The sequence below is a fragment of the Pleurodeles waltl genome, chromosome 9, assembly GCF_031143425.1.
Source record: "Pleurodeles waltl isolate 20211129_DDA chromosome 9, aPleWal1.hap1.20221129, whole genome shotgun sequence".
In the NCBI taxonomy this organism is placed as follows: domain Eukaryota; kingdom Metazoa; phylum Chordata; class Amphibia; order Caudata; family Salamandridae; genus Pleurodeles; species Pleurodeles waltl.
The window spans coordinates 770540422-770557872 of record NC_090448.1 but is presented as its reverse complement, the minus strand read 5'-3'; the positions used below and the strand labels follow the sequence as shown (position 1 = coordinate 770557872).

The 17451-nt window shown below is 42.6% G+C and overlaps 1 protein-coding gene across 1 annotated transcript in view; it reads left to right on the top strand.

The window, feature by feature from the left end:
- Positions 1 to 12393, top strand: part of LOC138259944 (uncharacterized) — a 164287-nt gene extending 151894 nt beyond the window's left edge. The window contains exons 9-12 of the mRNA XM_069207940.1: positions 4270 to 4392; positions 7301 to 7432; positions 7843 to 7959; positions 10854 to 12393. Of these exons, the coding sequence (XP_069064041.1) occupies positions 4270 to 4392; positions 7301 to 7432; positions 7843 to 7959; positions 10854 to 10982 (501 nt within the window). The 3' untranslated portion in view covers positions 10983 to 12393. The remainder of the gene's footprint in view (positions 1 to 4269; positions 4393 to 7300; positions 7433 to 7842; positions 7960 to 10853) is intronic.
- Positions 12394 to 17451: the final 5058 nt, after the last annotated feature.

Below are 17451 nucleotides of genomic sequence, written 5' to 3'. Positions count from 1 at the left end.
GTCTCTCAAAATGGCGTCGCAGCAAAGTGGGCCATAATAGCTACGAAGTCTGCAAAATGGCGGGTATTGAGCTGGTAATGGCTACCTTCTTCTTGTGCACCTGGTTTTTATAGACAACAGTTCGAGTCCTGTAGGGTCTCCATTGGAGGGTTCATAGGTTGGCTTCAAATTGACCAATCAAAAACGACAGTTCTCAAGCTTTTACTTAAGCATACATTATCCTTAGAGATGGGTACGCAAATCGCAACATTGTCTCCCAATTAGCTTACTCTCAGAGCCTCCATTGTCCGCACCTGCAAGTCGACCTTGAATTAAAGAGAAAATATGCCAGGCTGGCACTAACTTTAAGATAAGCATGTGAACAGTTTCTGTGGAAAAGTACAGCTTCAAGCAAGAATACACGTTTATTAGCACAGTGGAAAAATACGAGCATCTAAACCGTGAGACCAGGCAACTAGGCCAAAGCCTCCGCTAAAGTAATGCTAAGCTAAAACATTTCAAACAAGCAAATCGTAGCACACGTTTATGATTATGTCGGATTAGTGCAATTCTAATTCACCACGTTATATAAAGCACGCGTATAAATGATGGCAAACTACTCTGAGGGCACATTTTGTCCCCGTACAATCTTAATTAATTCGGTTAATGTCACACCTGATTATTTCAGCACTACGTTTAAGCGTTAATAAATCGAAACCTTCATTTTCTGCTTCATCACTCTCATCTTTCTCATTGACACTCTCATGCGCTTCCACAATCTCCACTTCCCTTTTCCTCCTTCTTTCGCCTCTCCCTCCTCATTGTAACTGGAGTGGTATATGAGGGAAGAGAAGATCCTACTGCCAATCTTTTAATTTGACATGAGCATGGCGGTAGTCTCTGCTCCTCCCCTCAATCTCCATCAAGGTTGTAAAACAAAAGTAAACCTTCCTTCCAGCCCACTAGCTGATTGGGAATAGAGCACATTGACAAGGCTTCCAGAGCACGAAATACTTAATCTCTGGACCCTTTGTTGGTAGAGATGGTGGTTCCCTCTGTCCATAGTCAAAAACCCTGGCATCCCCTACTCTCCTGTTCACTCCTCCCATCGGATCTCCAGGACATCCAAACCAGCCCCCGATCCAGCAGTCCCATAGACATGCTGGGTATCGGGCAGGCCTGTGAATCCATCAGAAGGATACCAAGCTTTTGTTGGCCAGGATGAACATTCTTGGACAGGCCTACTATTTCTGTTTCTGCCATCAGCAGTAGCAGCACTTCTCAGCAGGGCTGCCATGCGGCTCATGGAAGGGTCACAGGTCACTGTTTGCCGCAGGACACGCCACTGACTTTTCTCAGCAGGACTACCGTATCTTGCACCGCAGTAATACCACAGCACAGTGTTGGTTGGTTCTAAGCGCTGCAAATAACGGATGTTATTGCTAATCAGTTTAATGGCGCAGAATTTCATGACCTCAGACGTATGAGTGTCTGAGGTGACCTGGTCAGAACTTGAACTTATGACAGCCGGCCATACCAGATGCCAAAAGTTTGCCAGGCTATCTTGACAATGTATATCTGGACCACCGCTCCTCAGAAGGGCATGCTGTTGCTCTCATGGACGGTACCAATACATCTGAAGGGAGTGGCTACATTGTCATGAATGGACTACAGCTTTTAATCAGGGCTGCTAGTTTATTTGGGACCTTATCGTCACTTCCTAAAAGTGTGGCTTGTTCTGAAGGGACCACACACTCACTTCATACCAAAAGGCAGATGTTATGTGACAAATTAGTAATTTCATCTCTCCTCACTGCACATACATTAGAGTAGAAACGGAGAGCTTGCTCCTTAAGTTCTGAAACAGCGCTAATATTCACTTATATTTTTTCATTCTTTGTGGACATACCTCGTAAATTTTGAAATAACGAGATACAATGTGAGGGGTGTAAAACATAATTAGGGAGGGAGAGGCACACTCTCGTAAGGAAAAGTAGGGAGATTCGCCCAGGGAGTCGAACACTTGCACCATTAGTCAGAGTGGTGTGTATTGGGACATGGATAAAATAATTCATGAGTGTCATATATGTACAAACGGTGTAATTTATACCATGTAGATCAGGTGGAAATTACATGTACTGGAGAAAATTACTTCTACCTGTTTTTAAACCCAACATATGCAGCTGCAAAAAGAATGCGTATATAGGAAATTGTTTTTATTGTTGTTTTATGAATCAAGAATTAGCAAATGGAATAGATACTTGTGTTGTTATTGCCAAAGTAAGGAGCACAGGCATGGTTAATGGAAATGAGATAAATACCCACAAAATGGTCTCCGATTTCTGATGTATTTCCACTTTATTTGCACACGTAAATTTTCTCTTAAACCAAACTGGAGTAAGCATACAAATATGATGTATAATTTATCACAACGCCCCCATATTTTGTGGAGTTTTCCGTGGAGAGATTTCTTCACATTTGCAAGTTACATGTGCAAATGAGTAATTGGGTAAAAACGTATGCCTGTGATCCCTGTACACAGTCCAGAGGAGTTAAGTATACTTAAGAAGAAAACCCCGAGGAAATCTATAATGTACGTAGACTTCCTTGTGTACTCCCGAGGGAAGATTTTTCTGACATCAGAAATATGGAAATCTTTGCAAATCGTTGGGAAAACCTTTGATGTCTAAATGACCACATTTTGCGAGCCTCTGAAATGAGTTCAGTGTGTGACTTTACTCGCCTGAGGGAATAAATTATGCTCACATATAACAATATCTTATACGTTTGTTAATCTTTGCTACTACATGTTCAGAGTACATTACTCTGTTAGTAGGTTTTAGAGCCCCATCTCGGAATGATTCTGTCATCTGGCCTGGCAGAACAGCTTTGTTGATCCATTAATCATGAAGAAATTAAAAGGGTTGATTTGCAATACACGTTCGTTAAAAAAGAACAGTCCAATTTTTGTTCCTATTACTGTTGTTTAAAAACACCAATTGTAACTACCAGCGTGGCCTGCTGACAAGGTCATTTCAGGGACGGGACACTCTTCAGTATAGGCCCTCCTGGCCTGCTACGGAAATCAGGCCTTTTCTGACAGGTATCTAGGACGCCCACCGCGTGTTATCAGTTGCGGGGGACCCCTCAGGTACCGCAGCATGCCGCCTGCGTATGGGGCGATCACATCCTCCCAATCCAGATCCCGATGCAGACCCCTGACTTGGGCATCTGGTCTCTCCCAGGCGCACAAGCGACTCCAGTGCCAGGGTACATAGGGGGTGGGGAGCGGGCCACGCCCCTGGCAATCTTCTGGGTCTGTGCCAGCATTTATTGGGGTGAACTATGCATAAAGCACAGGTACAGGTACACCCTCACTCACACACATGCTAGTACTCACACACTGGCTCATGCAGACATGCAGCTATAGATGCCGGTGTCTCTCTCTCTCCTTCTCCCCACCGCTCCCCCCCTATTTCTCACCCTACTCTCTCCTTCCTCTTCTCACTCCTCCCATTTCTCTCTCTTTCTCTCAGAGAATCCAGTGATGAAAAATGCGTCCTTGTCCTGAAAAAATGAGAGTAGGCGCCCACCAGCTGCCTCCATGATGTTGCACAGGCCCGGTTCTAGCGGGTGGGCCAGCCCAACCCAAACTTGACATTTGGCCCTCCCAGTATCCGCAAAAGAGGCCACAGAGAAAGTGCCTGCTAAGTGCTTCCTCCATGTCGCAAATGTGATTTTTTTTTTTGTTTTGTTTACTTTAATTATCAGTCAGCGGTCAACGAGAAATCTCTAGAATACATTTTATAGTGCATATTTTTAATAACAGCTGTTTTACTTGTGTATTGACAGGGCGAAAAATACCACCTTTAGATGATTTCTGTATTTTTCTACTGACTGAGACAGAACTCTGGGCATGCCCATAAAAGAAAACAGCCCAGTGGCGACCTTAGCTCATGTCTGACGCAAGCTGCAGTGTGGAGGTGTGTGTTGGGGAAGAGGAGACAGGGGTTTACCTGCCAATGATGCAGCAGGTGCAGTGGCACCAGAGCCCAGTTTGTAGGCTACCTCCAGAATTGTTGAAAATTGGGCACGCATGGGCCCACCCAAACGCACCCTTGGCCCATCCAGATATATATTCCTGGAACCCGGCTTGATTTTGCATATTGTCTACATGGGTTTTTAAGGCTGAGCTGACTCATCAGTTGAAACATTCTGAGGCAGCTTGTGCGTAGGGCAGCAGAAGAGTTATAGAAGATGCCCACACGTTTCTTCTTGGTTTTTTCTCAGGTGCAGTTTGAAATCGGCGACGCCACCAAGCGGGTCTTTCCCAAGAACTCCTTTCACGTGGTGTACAGCAGGGACACCATCCTGCACATCGCAGACAAGGAAGCCCTCTTCCGGAGATTCTACGTAAGTCTGTCTACAGCATTTCAAAGCGGGCCTGAGGGAAGTGAGTGCGACACGTGGATAGTTTGTGTAGAGAACAGGGTGGAAGACGGAATCAACTTCAGGGAAAGAAGCTAAAGGGGAATGGACTAAAGGACTCTTGTTTCACACACAATGGCAGTTATATTGTACTTGTGGCAGCATTGGTTTGCGCTGAAAGTACTTTTTTTTTATTTGCCTATAACTTTGGCCCCCACTCACGGATTTGCAATAAGTTTGGCACTTGCTTAATGTTGTCATCTAAGGTCAAACATGAAAAATGTTGTGCCGTTCTGTGTAAGGGGCGAAAAGTGAAAAAGAGGAGTAAAAAAAGATGTGTTTTCCCATTTAACTACCCGTAGGAAATATTTGCTGATAGGTACAGCAAAAACTGCTGATTGGATTTATGTCACACTTGGCTTGAAAGTAGAACTTTTACTCAGAAATTGGTCTTCTTATTGTTTAGTGTAAATACTTTTAGTAGATTTCTAGATATTAACATTTGAAAATGGCGCTTGAAAGGTCAGCTTGAAAGAGTTACACTTTTGAGTCTCACCATTTGTTAATTTGTTTATACATTTTTCACCGTTTGATGAATGCATAGATATGGCAAACACTTATGGCCTTATTTACAACTCAGCAAACAGGTTTCCGTCATAACAGTGACAGATATCCCATCAGCTGAAATCAAAATCCCATTGTATTCTATGCGATTTAGATTTTGGGGGCCTGATTTACAAGTCTGTAGACAAGTTACTCCGTCACAACGGTGAAGGATAGCCCGTCCGCCGAAATCTCAATCCCATTATATTTGATGGGATTTAGATTTCGGCAGACGACATTTCTGTCACTGTTGTGACAGAGTAACCTGTCCACAGAGTTCTAAATCAAACTCTTAGTTATTTGAGATTGCTCTTGGTATTTTCATACGTTTGCAAATCCTTCGACAGGGTACAGCTACATGGGAGCGGTGTTGAGCGGAGCTAAAATAGTATTAATTTTCTAACAGCTTTGGCATGGTGGGGTGAAACTGCACAAAATTTGACAGAAGCTTTAAAGGATTAGTTTTCTTTTGATATGTCAATTTTTGTACTAGATCATCAAGAGTAACGCAAATCTAAAAGGGGAGGGCATGGAATATTTATTTGATTTGTAACTTTAGAGCTTTATGCTGAATTTGCATCCTATGTGTAAGACAGTTAGAAAACTACACCCAGAGCAGAAGTGCAGATATTTGAGGTTTTTTCAATGTAATGAGGTGGACACACTTAAAAAGGGTATTGCATCAAAACATTATTGATTTGCTAATAACATTTGCACCATTTGAAAGATCTGCAAGAAATTTAGCAGGGACTTGGCATGTTTTGCCTTATCGTGATTTTCTCACTTGCATGTAGGACCATTAAAGGTGGGAGTAATAAAAATGGGTGGGGGAGGGGTCACTGGAAGTGTCCATTTGCTAATTTTGCATTGTTTGAGGAATCCGCACATAATTATACTTTTATAACTTTTGATTTTATCCAATTTTGAGCACATTTAACAACGGTCACGCAAACAGTGGCACTAAATAAAAGTTTTACTCACTAATAAATTAGGCAGTGGTTGATGAATCTGCATACAATTTGGCATTTAGCAAGCTAAGTCCCGTGCAAGGCCCGGCAGGCCCTGCATCCAACCCCAGTGTGCACAACTGAAGGGGATTGAGTGCGTAGTCTGGTTGAAGGCTGTGTTTAATTGAGAAAAGGTATAGTGCTGGTGAATGTGATACATTGCAAACCTATGTAATTCACTGAAGAAAACATAGTTAAAAGATAGTTTTGGTTCATGGTCAGAAAACTGAAAATTCTCTTAAAAGTGCCATTTATAGTTTGCAAAACAAAGTGGACACTATAACTCTTGGCCCCCTTCCTACCATGCTCAGTAAACGCCTTAGCAGGTGGAAAATAAAAAAGTTCTCTACAAAGACAAAACATGGTGGGGCAACAGTTAGCACACCTTAACTGTCAAATTTCAATGCGTTTTCATTGTTTCCATTAAATATATATATATATATATAGGCAAACACACGTTTTGTTCTTTCCTTCTTTGTCGTTTTCTTCGTATCACACATTCATTCTGTTTCATTGTTCACTGCTACCGCTTATTTTTTTCTCTTCCACCTCCTGATTGTTTCTCTCTGTGTGTTCCTGTTCCTTCCACTTTGTTGTAACTCGCTTTTTCGAATTCTGCCTTTTCATTAAATTTTCTTTCTCACTGTGCTTTTCTGTTGTTTTTTTCCCCTGTTTCCGCCACTACTTTCTGTCTCTGCCCGTTCCATTTATCCTTTTTTCTCACTACCATTTTCTTCCTTTTACACCTGTGTCAAACCACTCCTGACATTCCTTCTTCGGCTCACTTCCTCTTGCCTTTTCATCTTCTTCCACTCTCCTCCCACTCAACCCATTCTCTTTACTCCTGTCTTGTCCACTTTCCTTCTCTCTCTCTCTCTTTCTCTCACCTCCTCCTGATCACTCTTCTTTCCCTTTTCCTGTTCTTTGGATTACCTTTCTCTCCTGCCTCCTTTATCTCTATCCGTTCTTTGTCCCTCCTTCCTTCCTCTTAACACACTCTCCTTGCCTCTCCTGCTCTTTGGTCTTTTTCTGTTCTCTCCTTCTTTCTCTTTTTCGCCTCCCTCTCATTTTCTCTGCTGTATCTCCTGCATCTTTTTTTCTGTTTCCTTCCATTATCTTTTGCAGTCCTCCTTGATCCATAGTTAACCGTTTCCCCTCCTCCCCTTTTGCTCACTCTTTCATTTTTGTCCTTGCTTAATTTCCATTCTTTATTTTCTTCCCTTCACTCTCCCTTCTAGATTTCTCCTTGTTTTCACTCTTTGCTTTTCTGTCCTCCATTGTAGTCGTGGTTGAAGCCTGGAGGCCGACTTCTGATCACTGATTACTGCTGCGGGGAGAAGCCATGGTCTAAGGTCTTCGAGGAGTATGTGAAGGGGAGAGGTTACATCCTGTACACTACCCAGGAATACGGCAAGGTCAGTCCCATTGTTCTCAAGTACCCTCAATGCCCTGTACCTTTTGAATAACTGCAATGAAATGTTTATCGTAACAAGGTATAAACTCAGTCCCCTCTTGTGCTGTCTCCATTCAGATGTACATTACTTGGCCTTTGGATCGATTGAGTGTGTCTTGCTAGAGGAATTATTCTGTGAATGGTATAAAGCTTGTCCTTTTACTAAATCTTACATCATAAACAATCACAAACTGCAAGTCTATTGGAATGTTGCTTTGTTTGATGTGGTCTGGTTAGGCAGTAAAATCTATTATGACATCATTAATTACATGGCCACCTATGACATTATTTATTACCTAGCCCCCTTTAAATTGATCCCCTTCTCACTCTAACTCTATCCCCTCTGCTTTCCACTTTGATGGCATCGTCTAGTTCCTGAAGAAGGTGGGATTTGTGAACGTCCGTGCCGTGGACCGCACTGCGCAGTTCGTGGCGATCCTGAACATGGAGCTCTGCAGGACACAGGAGATGAAAGAGGCTTTCACACAGGTAAGGACAGGTAGACAGGAGCAGCTCATGAAGATGTAATCAGATCTATGCTGCATCCTGGCTCCCCCTCCGCCTCCAGTGGCATAGTACAGGCCAAGCCACCAATCCACTTTAAAATGTACCTCTATCAATGTAGTACCATTTGCTATTCAAGTACCAGGTGCCACTGATGCACCTCAGTCGATCTGCTGCACTAAGGCTTCTCCAACGAGTAGCTTGTGAGCTACTTGTAGCTTTTCAGGTATCTGTAATTAGCTCACCTATGTGTAGCTCAGACTCCTAAATGAGAAGCTTTTACTTGGTTGAATTAATGTATTAAATTAAATGGTGTATTCATTAATACAAATGAGTGTGTATTTAAGACAAAAATATGTTTGTTTTTGGAACTCCTAGGCTGATATTTGGAGAAAAATGGCGGTTTCCACACTATGTGTAAGGTTGATATTTAAGTTATAAATTATCTCTCATTGGGAAATCTTTTTTTACAAATGTTATTACCTTGGTGCCAGAGGCAGTGCAGTTATGGGTATCATGTATTGCCCATGTAGAGCCATTCCATATTGACAAAGCTTTTTATACATTACTTCTTGCAGCCATGCTTTGTGGACTGAGGTGGTCACTGCTGGTATTCTTGCATATGGTAGCTATTAACTTAATCACCCCTGTGGTCACTATTACAACACTATTAATATTAGTAGCTCTCGATGAGTTTCATTGAACATAAGTAGCTCTTATTACAGAAGAGGTTGGAGGCCCCTTCTCTAATCAGTACCACCTCATAGGTCATCTAATGCACCTCAGTTCTGGCTTACTATGCCCTCCTCTGATATTCCAGTACCAAGAATACTGCTCTGCTGAAGGACCATGTTTCTGATCTCTCTTCCGCCACAGGTGTTGCAAAACGTATACACACATTAGGAAGTTGGAGGCCAGGACTAGTAAAGTTGGCCTTAGTCCAGAAAAGCACACAGCCTTGAACAGGCACAAAGGGAGAACAGTATCTCAGAGAAGGGTGCTGGCCTATTTGATAGCAAGCCAGTGTCAAAGGTCCTAACCATCAATTCCGAAGATTTCATTTGGGATAGTTCTTTAAAATCAGTCCAACAATTCATATAGCATTAAAAAATCATAATTTTATAATGCATTATTATAGTTTACTTTTGTCTTGAAATCCGTTTCATTTTGTAATTTAAAGTTAATAAAAAAAACTAAAAAATATACACACTGTTTGAAGTGAATAGTAAACCTGTGTAGTTTGAAAACTGGCTGGGGCATGATTTGAAACTAGACAATTTCTGCGTTTGCTTGATGAGGTGGCTTCCCCAGAGGTGTAGCTTGTAGCACTCTTTGGACCAGATGTACTAAAGGATTTTGCAATTTAAAACCGTCCATTTTTTCTTAATCTCTGTGTTTGTGACCACGTTTGCGAATGAAGTTCTGTTTGCAAACCACTGAACAGTTACCGACTCCTCAAAGCAAAAACTGGAGACCACTGCTTACTCCTCATGGTGTTTTTTCAAAGTGAAAACTGTTTTTATGTAGCCCGGGGTTCTTTCACAGACATGCACTTCTTTAAAGAATAAGTTTTCCTTTTGGAAATGTAAACATGAGGATGGTGGTCTTCTGCCCCTTGCACCACAATCCTTGTGTTTGTATCCAATCACAGAAAGTCGTTAGTTGTGATCGCCTACTTAATATTCTTTAAGTAGGTCGTTATGCAGCCTCTGCAAATGGCGATTTTGCGGACTGACCTAATTGTACATAGGATGGTTTACAAAATCATATTTGGTTGACTTCCACGTCCTTTGAGCACCTTTTAAGAATTTTCTTCTAAGATGTATGATTTTGAGACAACCTGCTTGTTATCTGAGACTGAAAGAGAAGAAAGGTTTTTTCTGTCTGTTGCCTGACTCCAGAGCCTCAGATCCTCAGTACTGTCCATGTGGCTGCCTCCCAGGTAACCTTGACTCTGACAGGGGTACAGTTCTTCTTTTGTCTTTATATTCAAAGGGTTTGCCTAGTGTCTGCATGCACCATCCAGCAACGTCGCAGCACCTAATTCTTTGGTGATACCGATTGAAACAAAGTTTTATGATGTCACATCAGATAGTTCAAAGAAATGCCTAAATCATCTTTCGCTCTGCATCTCAAGTTGGGAGGTAGATTGTTGGTCATTATTCTCAGTTAATGTATGTTATTGTTGGTGGGGCCTGGTCCTTTTTTCAGTGAGGTGGTCCAAATGAGGGTAAAACGCCTCTTTTGATTGATACATATTTATACATTTCTTGAATACTGTAAGGTGAGAGAGGAGGAGACAGGACCATACAGGAACCCTGATTAATGTAACTTCGTAATTCCTCCAACAAACCCTCACAGAAAACCCATGGTAAGCCTTTTTAAAAGAAAGTATAACCTAAGCTGAGCTTACAGCCTCAGAGAACGATAATAATAGTGGTGCGTGTGCCCAATGTACAATGACGAAGCACTCTCAACGCTACTTCTGACTAACATGTTCCTTCTTACGAATACCCAATGTTTATATTTGGGTCTCTAAAGATAATTACCCCTAGTGTTAGAACATAGTCACAAGCTAGCCATAAACTACAACAATTCAGGGTGTCAGGGTAGAGATTGATGTTTTCCCCACATATATAGACCTCCCAATACACCTACCAATGCATCTCACTGCTGACCTGCAGCCCCCACTACTCCAGCACTGAGACACACTCAGAGCTCTGCTCAAGTACCTCAGTACTCCAGCCTTTGTGTGCCGTCATTTACATTTGTGAAGTCAAATGGGACTAGCGGGATGGGTTTAGCTAAGGTACTTCACCTGCTGCAGGTGATAGCTGCTGTTGTAACCTCCTGCTTGTGTCTTCCTTTTCTGTGGACAGGAGTTCTCGGAAGATGATTATCTGTACATCATCGAAGGATGGAAAGAGAAATTGCACCGATGCAGCCTGGGAGACCAACGATGGGGCCTCTTCTATGCGGAGAAGCCATTGGAGATAATGGCAGTCTAGGATCAGCAAGAGCATTATACACCTCTTCCAGACAGTTCAATAATGAATATTCATGGATTATTTCCCACGGTTGGGTACTTCCCCAAAGTTTGTTTGCTTTCTGTATGTGGACTCCATGCTGGTTTTCATTGACAAAGCTTCAGGCAGTGTTATGGTTTTTGTTGTTTGCTACATACTGTGAAGTGTGTGCTCCCTAAGTGGGACTTTTACGGGCCACAGAACCTACTGTGAGCTGTGCCACGCTCAGTGGCACTCTGCTTTCCGCTCTGTGGGAATCGGGCGTGGATTCCCCTTAAGGAGCTCTCCCCTTGAGCTAGTGCACTGTATCAGTGGTCCTCAGGGTGGTCGCTGAAACCATTGCCCGTCAGGTAGAGGTGCAGTAGTCCTTACTGCTATAATTCTATGCCTCAAATTGTGGGACAATTTTGATAAAGTAACAGGGTTACTCCCCCTCCATCTAGTTCCAAAAGGTTTAATCGGGACTCTACCACTGAGCTCACATAGCTGCTCTTTTTGTATTGAGACTAAGATCCTCACAGAGAACCTTAGCGCTAAGTCACTGACTGAATCGCCACCAAGATTCAGTTTCACCTAGAAACCCATCTCTGATCTAAATTATGAAATCATTTAACATTTTGACTCACCGCTGAGGGCTCCATGGGCTGACAGAGCAGTTCCCCTCACCCTGTGACCAAGAGCTGTGCCACTGAGCCAACAGCCACACTCGGCACTCAGAACCCAACCAGGTATAAAGGATCACTCCGTTGATGGGCTTGGATCTGAAGGCACTTGTAGGCCTGGATGAAGGTCTCTGCTTAATGAATCCGCTTTGGGCGGTGTGTAAGAGTGCCTATGTATGTCTTTCCTCTAAACCAGTGGTTCCCAACCTGTGGTCCGGGAACCCTGGGGATCCGCGAAGCCTCCTTAGGGGGTCCGTGACTGATTAGAAATTGTAATAATATTAACAGAGTAGATCCCCAGCTTTCAGTAATGACTCATTGGGGGTCCCCAGATTCCAATAATGATTCATTGGGGGTCCCCGGGTTCCAGTGCTGATAAGGTGGGGGTTCACAGAAGTCAAAAGGTTGGGAAGCACTGCTCTAAACCCTTGTTTTTAGAGTCAGCCCACACAGCTGTGATTTTCTTTCTTGCCCCTACCCTAGAGAAAGGTGTTTGTATTTGCTTCCATTGACTTTTAGCGATCAGTGCAAAATGTTCCTGACAGACCTCGTACCCGAGCAAGGTACAAGCCTGGATTCCTTATTGGCCTGTTCCATCCTCAGAAAGCGCTGCCATCGGACCCTCGAGGTGAGGACACTGAGCTGGGGGTGGGGGGTGTGAAGGAACAATACTTCTCCATAGGTAACACATCTCTGCCTGTACCATCGCCAAATAAATCCAAAGAACTTTTTGTCTGGCTGATCTGATTTCTTGTATTGTATTGTATTGTATTGTAATCGTATTTATATAGCGCTTACTACCCCTGACGAGGCGTCGAAGCGCTTTTCGATGAGTAGCACGCTACTCCGGAACCCAACAAGAATTAGTGATGGATTAGTATTGTTTAATAATGAGTACAGTTTTAGTATTATGAGTTAATTTGAGCCGCGGATATGAGAGTTTGTTAGTTAGATTGACTGGAGTAATGGAGGGGTGGAGGAGGAAAGAAATCCAGAAGTGTTAATTGGGAGTATATCCTTCATTTACTCAACCCAAAGGCTTGGGATGAATAAAGGGGGGCGGAGGGGAAAGAGTATGTGGAAGGGTTAGGGAGAGCATAGTAGCAGGGTGAGATGAATGCAGGAGAATTTAGTAGGGTTGTGTGGGAGGTCACAGAGGTAGAGTGAGGTTTGGTGATTTAGATGTGGAGGTGGAGGGAAGAGCTTAGGCAGAGATATTTAGGAGATGAAAGTGGTAGAAGGGATTTGGGATGAGTCAGAGTGAGAATGGAGGATAGTTTGATAGAGACATGACATAAGAGTGATGAGTAGATAAGTGTGATAAGATGAGAGCAGGAATTCATAGATATCTAGTATAACAACCCAAAACCAGGAGCCATGCAATGATCCACGAACATGCCAAGCACAGAAACAACATATACACATACATACACATATAAATATATATATATACACACACACACATGAATACACACACATATGCACATACAATACATAATTAGAATCATGGGTAAAAAATACTTAGTCAGACAGGTTTAAAGAGTGTGTGTGTATTTTATTGTTATGACAGTAGCAATACATATTTTCCAAAGAAACTATAAATAAATAGAAATATACATATAATCTGAAAAAAATATTTATCCACATAGGCATATGCAGTTCATAGTTGTTTGAAAAAGGTGGTTATGAAGGAAAGAGCCAACTCTTGAGTTGTTTTCTGAAGACAAGAAAGTTATCTGTGGCTCTTATAGTTGGGGGTAATGAATTCCATAGTTTGGCTGCTTGGGCGGAGAAGGATGTACCACCTATAGTCTTTTTCTTGTACGGTGGTGTTCTAAGGCGAGGTGCCAGTCTTGAGCGGAGGGTTCTTTGTTGGATGTATTTGGTAATTTTCTTTCTGATAAAAAGCGGTCCTGTTCCATGTATAGCTTTGTGGGTGATACAAAGCAGCTTGAAAGTGCATCTTCTGGCAACGGGTAACCAGTGTAGTGCTCTCAAGGCAGGGGAGATGTGGATTTGCGGCTTTATATATAGTAGTAGCCTGGCTGCGGAATTCTGGATACATTGTAGTTTTTTCATAACAGATAGAGATGATCCATGGTAGAGGCTATTGGCAGAATCCAGTTTGGATAGTACAAGCGAGAGAGTAGCTTGCACCTTGTGTGGAAATCCGAGGTGGGGGAAGATGCGTCGTAAAGTCTTTAAGGTGATGAAGCTTGTGCGTGCTAATTTGTCTACTTGGGCATTCATAGTTAACTTGGAATCCATGGTGATTCCTAGGTTTTTAACTTCCTTGGATAATTGAGGAGGTGGTCCGAGATCGTCATGCCAGACGCACAGAGGGTCATAATTTTTCCAGTCACCACATATGAGTATTTCTCTTTTGGAGGTATTTAGTTTGAGATGGCTCCAGGTCATCCACTGATCAACGGCTCTGAGGCAACTGAAGATTTGGGAGTTTTCAATGTTTTTGGGGCATTCTAATTTAAGTAGTATTTGTGTGTCATCTGCATAGTTGTAGCATGTGAGATGGAAATCATTGATCAGTTCTGGTAAAGATATCATGTAGATGTTGAAAAGCAAAGGTAAGATGATTGACCCTTGGGGGACCCCTGTTTTTGTGAGGTAGGGTTCGGACGAGAAGGGGGGCGAGTGGATGATATTCGCTTTTTTTTGGAGATAGGAAGTAATCCAGTCGAGAGCAATCCCTTGTATGCCGGCTTCGTGGAGTCTTTGTGTTAGGGTGTCATGGTCAACCGTATCAAAGGCAGCTGAGAGGTCCAAGAGAAGTAGTGCAGCAACTCCATTTCGGTCGACCGTGTTTTTAAGATCGTCCCAGATTGCCATGAGTGCTGATTCAGTGCTTCTTCCTGGGCGGAATCCAGTTTGGAAGTCTGAAAGTATAGAATTGTCTTCAATGAATTATGACATCTGGGCGAATGCTGCTCTTTCTATCAATTTGCCCAGGAAAGGTCCATTTGTGATTGGTCTGTTGTTGTTGGGGTCTTGTGGGTCTAGGTTTGTTTTCTTTAATAATGGTCGTATGTATGCCTTTTTCAGGTCTGCAGGAAAAGTTCCTGAAGTTAAAGAGTTGTTGATGATTCTTCTTACAGGTGTGGCAGTAGAAGTAGATAGCAGAATGTTCTTGAAGATTTGTGGTGGGCAAGGGTCAGAAGGGCAACCAGAAGGTCTGCTTGCTTTGACCAAATCCATAAATTCATCCTGGGATATTTGTTTGAAGGACTGTAGAGGTTGGGATGGTTTATTCTTAAAGGGTATTTTAGTAAAGGGGTTGGTGCTGATGGTTTTCTTCTGTTTTAAATAGGAGTCCAATGTGCCTGCCTTGGTTGTGTAGTGAGTTGCCAATTTGTTTGTGAAATCTTGAGTGGTGGGATGACTTCCTTCCATGCATCTAGGTTTTCGAAATTCATTGAGAATTTTGTAAAATTCCTTGGTTGTAGATTGAGCATTTTGAATTCTGTCTGAGTAGTATCTTTTTTTAGCTTTTTTGATTGATGATTTGTATATCCTGTTAAGTTTGTGTAGCTGCAGTTTGTCTTGACTGTTGTTTGTTTTGAGCCAGGTCCGCTGCAACTTTCTGATTTGTTGCTTTATCTTTTTAAGTTCTGTGTTTCTCCAAGGTGTTGGTTTTCTTTTGTCATGTTTAGTTTTTCTAAGTGGTATTAGGACATCAAAAGCTTCCTGTAGCCACTCACAAAGTTTTGGTACAGAATTAATTGTATCTAGATCTGTGTTTGCTGTTAGTTGTGTTTCTAAGTGATCCAAATTGAGTTTGCTCCATGGTCGATAGGTGTATGTATGTAAGTAGTTGTGGGGTGTGTTGATTTGTGGAGTTGTATGTCGGAAAGTTATCATATGGTGGTCTGACCAGGTGGTTGGTGTGATGCTATGAATAGTAACAAGTTCAGGCTTAGCAAAAATGACATCTAGGATGTGACCAGCGATGTGTGTGGGATTGTGTACAATCTGATGTAGGTTCAATGCGAGTAGGCCAGTGGTGATAGCTTTTGGATGGGGCATATTGGGTTTGTCAAACCAACTGTTTAGATCCCCAAGAATGCATAGATTGGAGTATAGTGTAACGAGGTTTGAGACTGTGTCAAGAAAAGCATCAGGGAAAGTGGAGTTGTTAGGTGGAGGTCTGTAAAGGAGGAGAAAGTTACAGGAGGAAGTTGGAGTAGGGTGGCATCTGGTAAGGAGGGCTTCACAACCTTGTATGGAGATGTTGTCTGTTTTACTGAGGGTTATTGCCTGTTTGAATATAATAGCTAGTCCACCTCCTTTCTTGCCCATACGGTTTTGTGTGATGGTTTGATAGCCCAGAGGAAGGGCTTCGTGCAACACTGGTGCCATGTCATCTCCCAACCAGGATTCCGTAATGAATAGTAAGTCAGGTTGTGTGTCTGTGAGCAGGTCGTAGATGTGGTGCTTGTTTTTTGAGAGTGATCGAGCATTTATGAGCTGGCAGTTTAGATAAGGTGTGTTAGTGGTAGTGTTGTTTTTTTTAGTAGAAGTGTAAGTAGTGTAATGTGAGCTTGAAGCAGGAGTGTTGCTAGTTGTGATGACTGTTTGAGACTCACAATAGTCTTGCTTTTCAATATAGTGTTCCTCTTCCAGCAGGTTAAGGAGGCATTTTGTTGGGTCTGTGTGTGTGGGTGGTGGACTTGGTGGCTGAGAGAGCCATGAGGAGTGTAGTGTTTTTTGTAGGGTAGTTTTATTATGTAACAGACAAGGGGATGCGAGGTTGCTATGAGTGGCATGTTTTTTTATTTTGTTTGCGTTTGTTTAGTGTGGATGGAGTATGGGTTAGGGGTGGTGGAGGAGCATGTGGATCATGATGTAAGGCTCTAAATTGTGCAATGGAGGAGAGGCGAGTGAATGAAAGTTGCTGGGTTGGGGTGCTTGAGGTAGGTGTTTGTGAAGAGTGGGGGGGTAGGGGTGGAGATAGGATGGAATTTGTATCCTTTGTGTAGTCCTGGGGGTGGGAGTGGGTATGACGATGAGTGTAATGTAAGTTTGTGTTGCTTTGATGTGCTGATGTTTGTGGTCGGTATTGTTTTTGTGGAATAATGAGAGGGGATATTGGTGTAGTTGTTTTTGGTGAGGGATTTGTATGTGAGTTAGTGCTGCTAAGTGGAATTTGAGTGTTAGATGGGGTGTTGATGTGTTTTGGAGGTGAATGTATGAAGTGTGTAAGAGGTGATGGGTGTGTGTCAGGGAAGTAAGTATTAGTTGAGATGACCGGAAGAGGTAATATGTGTGGTGGAGTGAAATGTGGGGATTGTATGGTTGTGTGTAATTGGTGAGGAGAGGGGAAGAGTGTTTGTAGATTATGTGTTTGAATGCAGGGTTTGGGCATTGTTATGATGACAGGTGGTATGAGTGGAGCGAACAGCGGATAGTGTTGTTGGTTAGTATCAGCAGAGAGTGTGTATCTGGGAAACTGAAACTGAGAGAAATGTATGTTGTAGTTTTGTATTCACATTGTTTCGTTTTTCAGAGCTCATGGCGTCGTCGTACTACCCCATGATTGACTTATATAAGATACGAGGCAGGACTATAGATCGAGGGGGGGAAGCAGGTGAAAACTTCAGGCAAGATGTTTTGCCCTTGGCAGAAGAGGATTGTATGTCATATGTTTGGCGTATTTGATAGGCCTGTGCAACATTTGCATAATTACCTTTGGTGACATTACATTAAATTCCTAAAAAATACTTTATTACACAAACGTATGTGAAATGCAGATACAACATTTTGTACGATCGCAT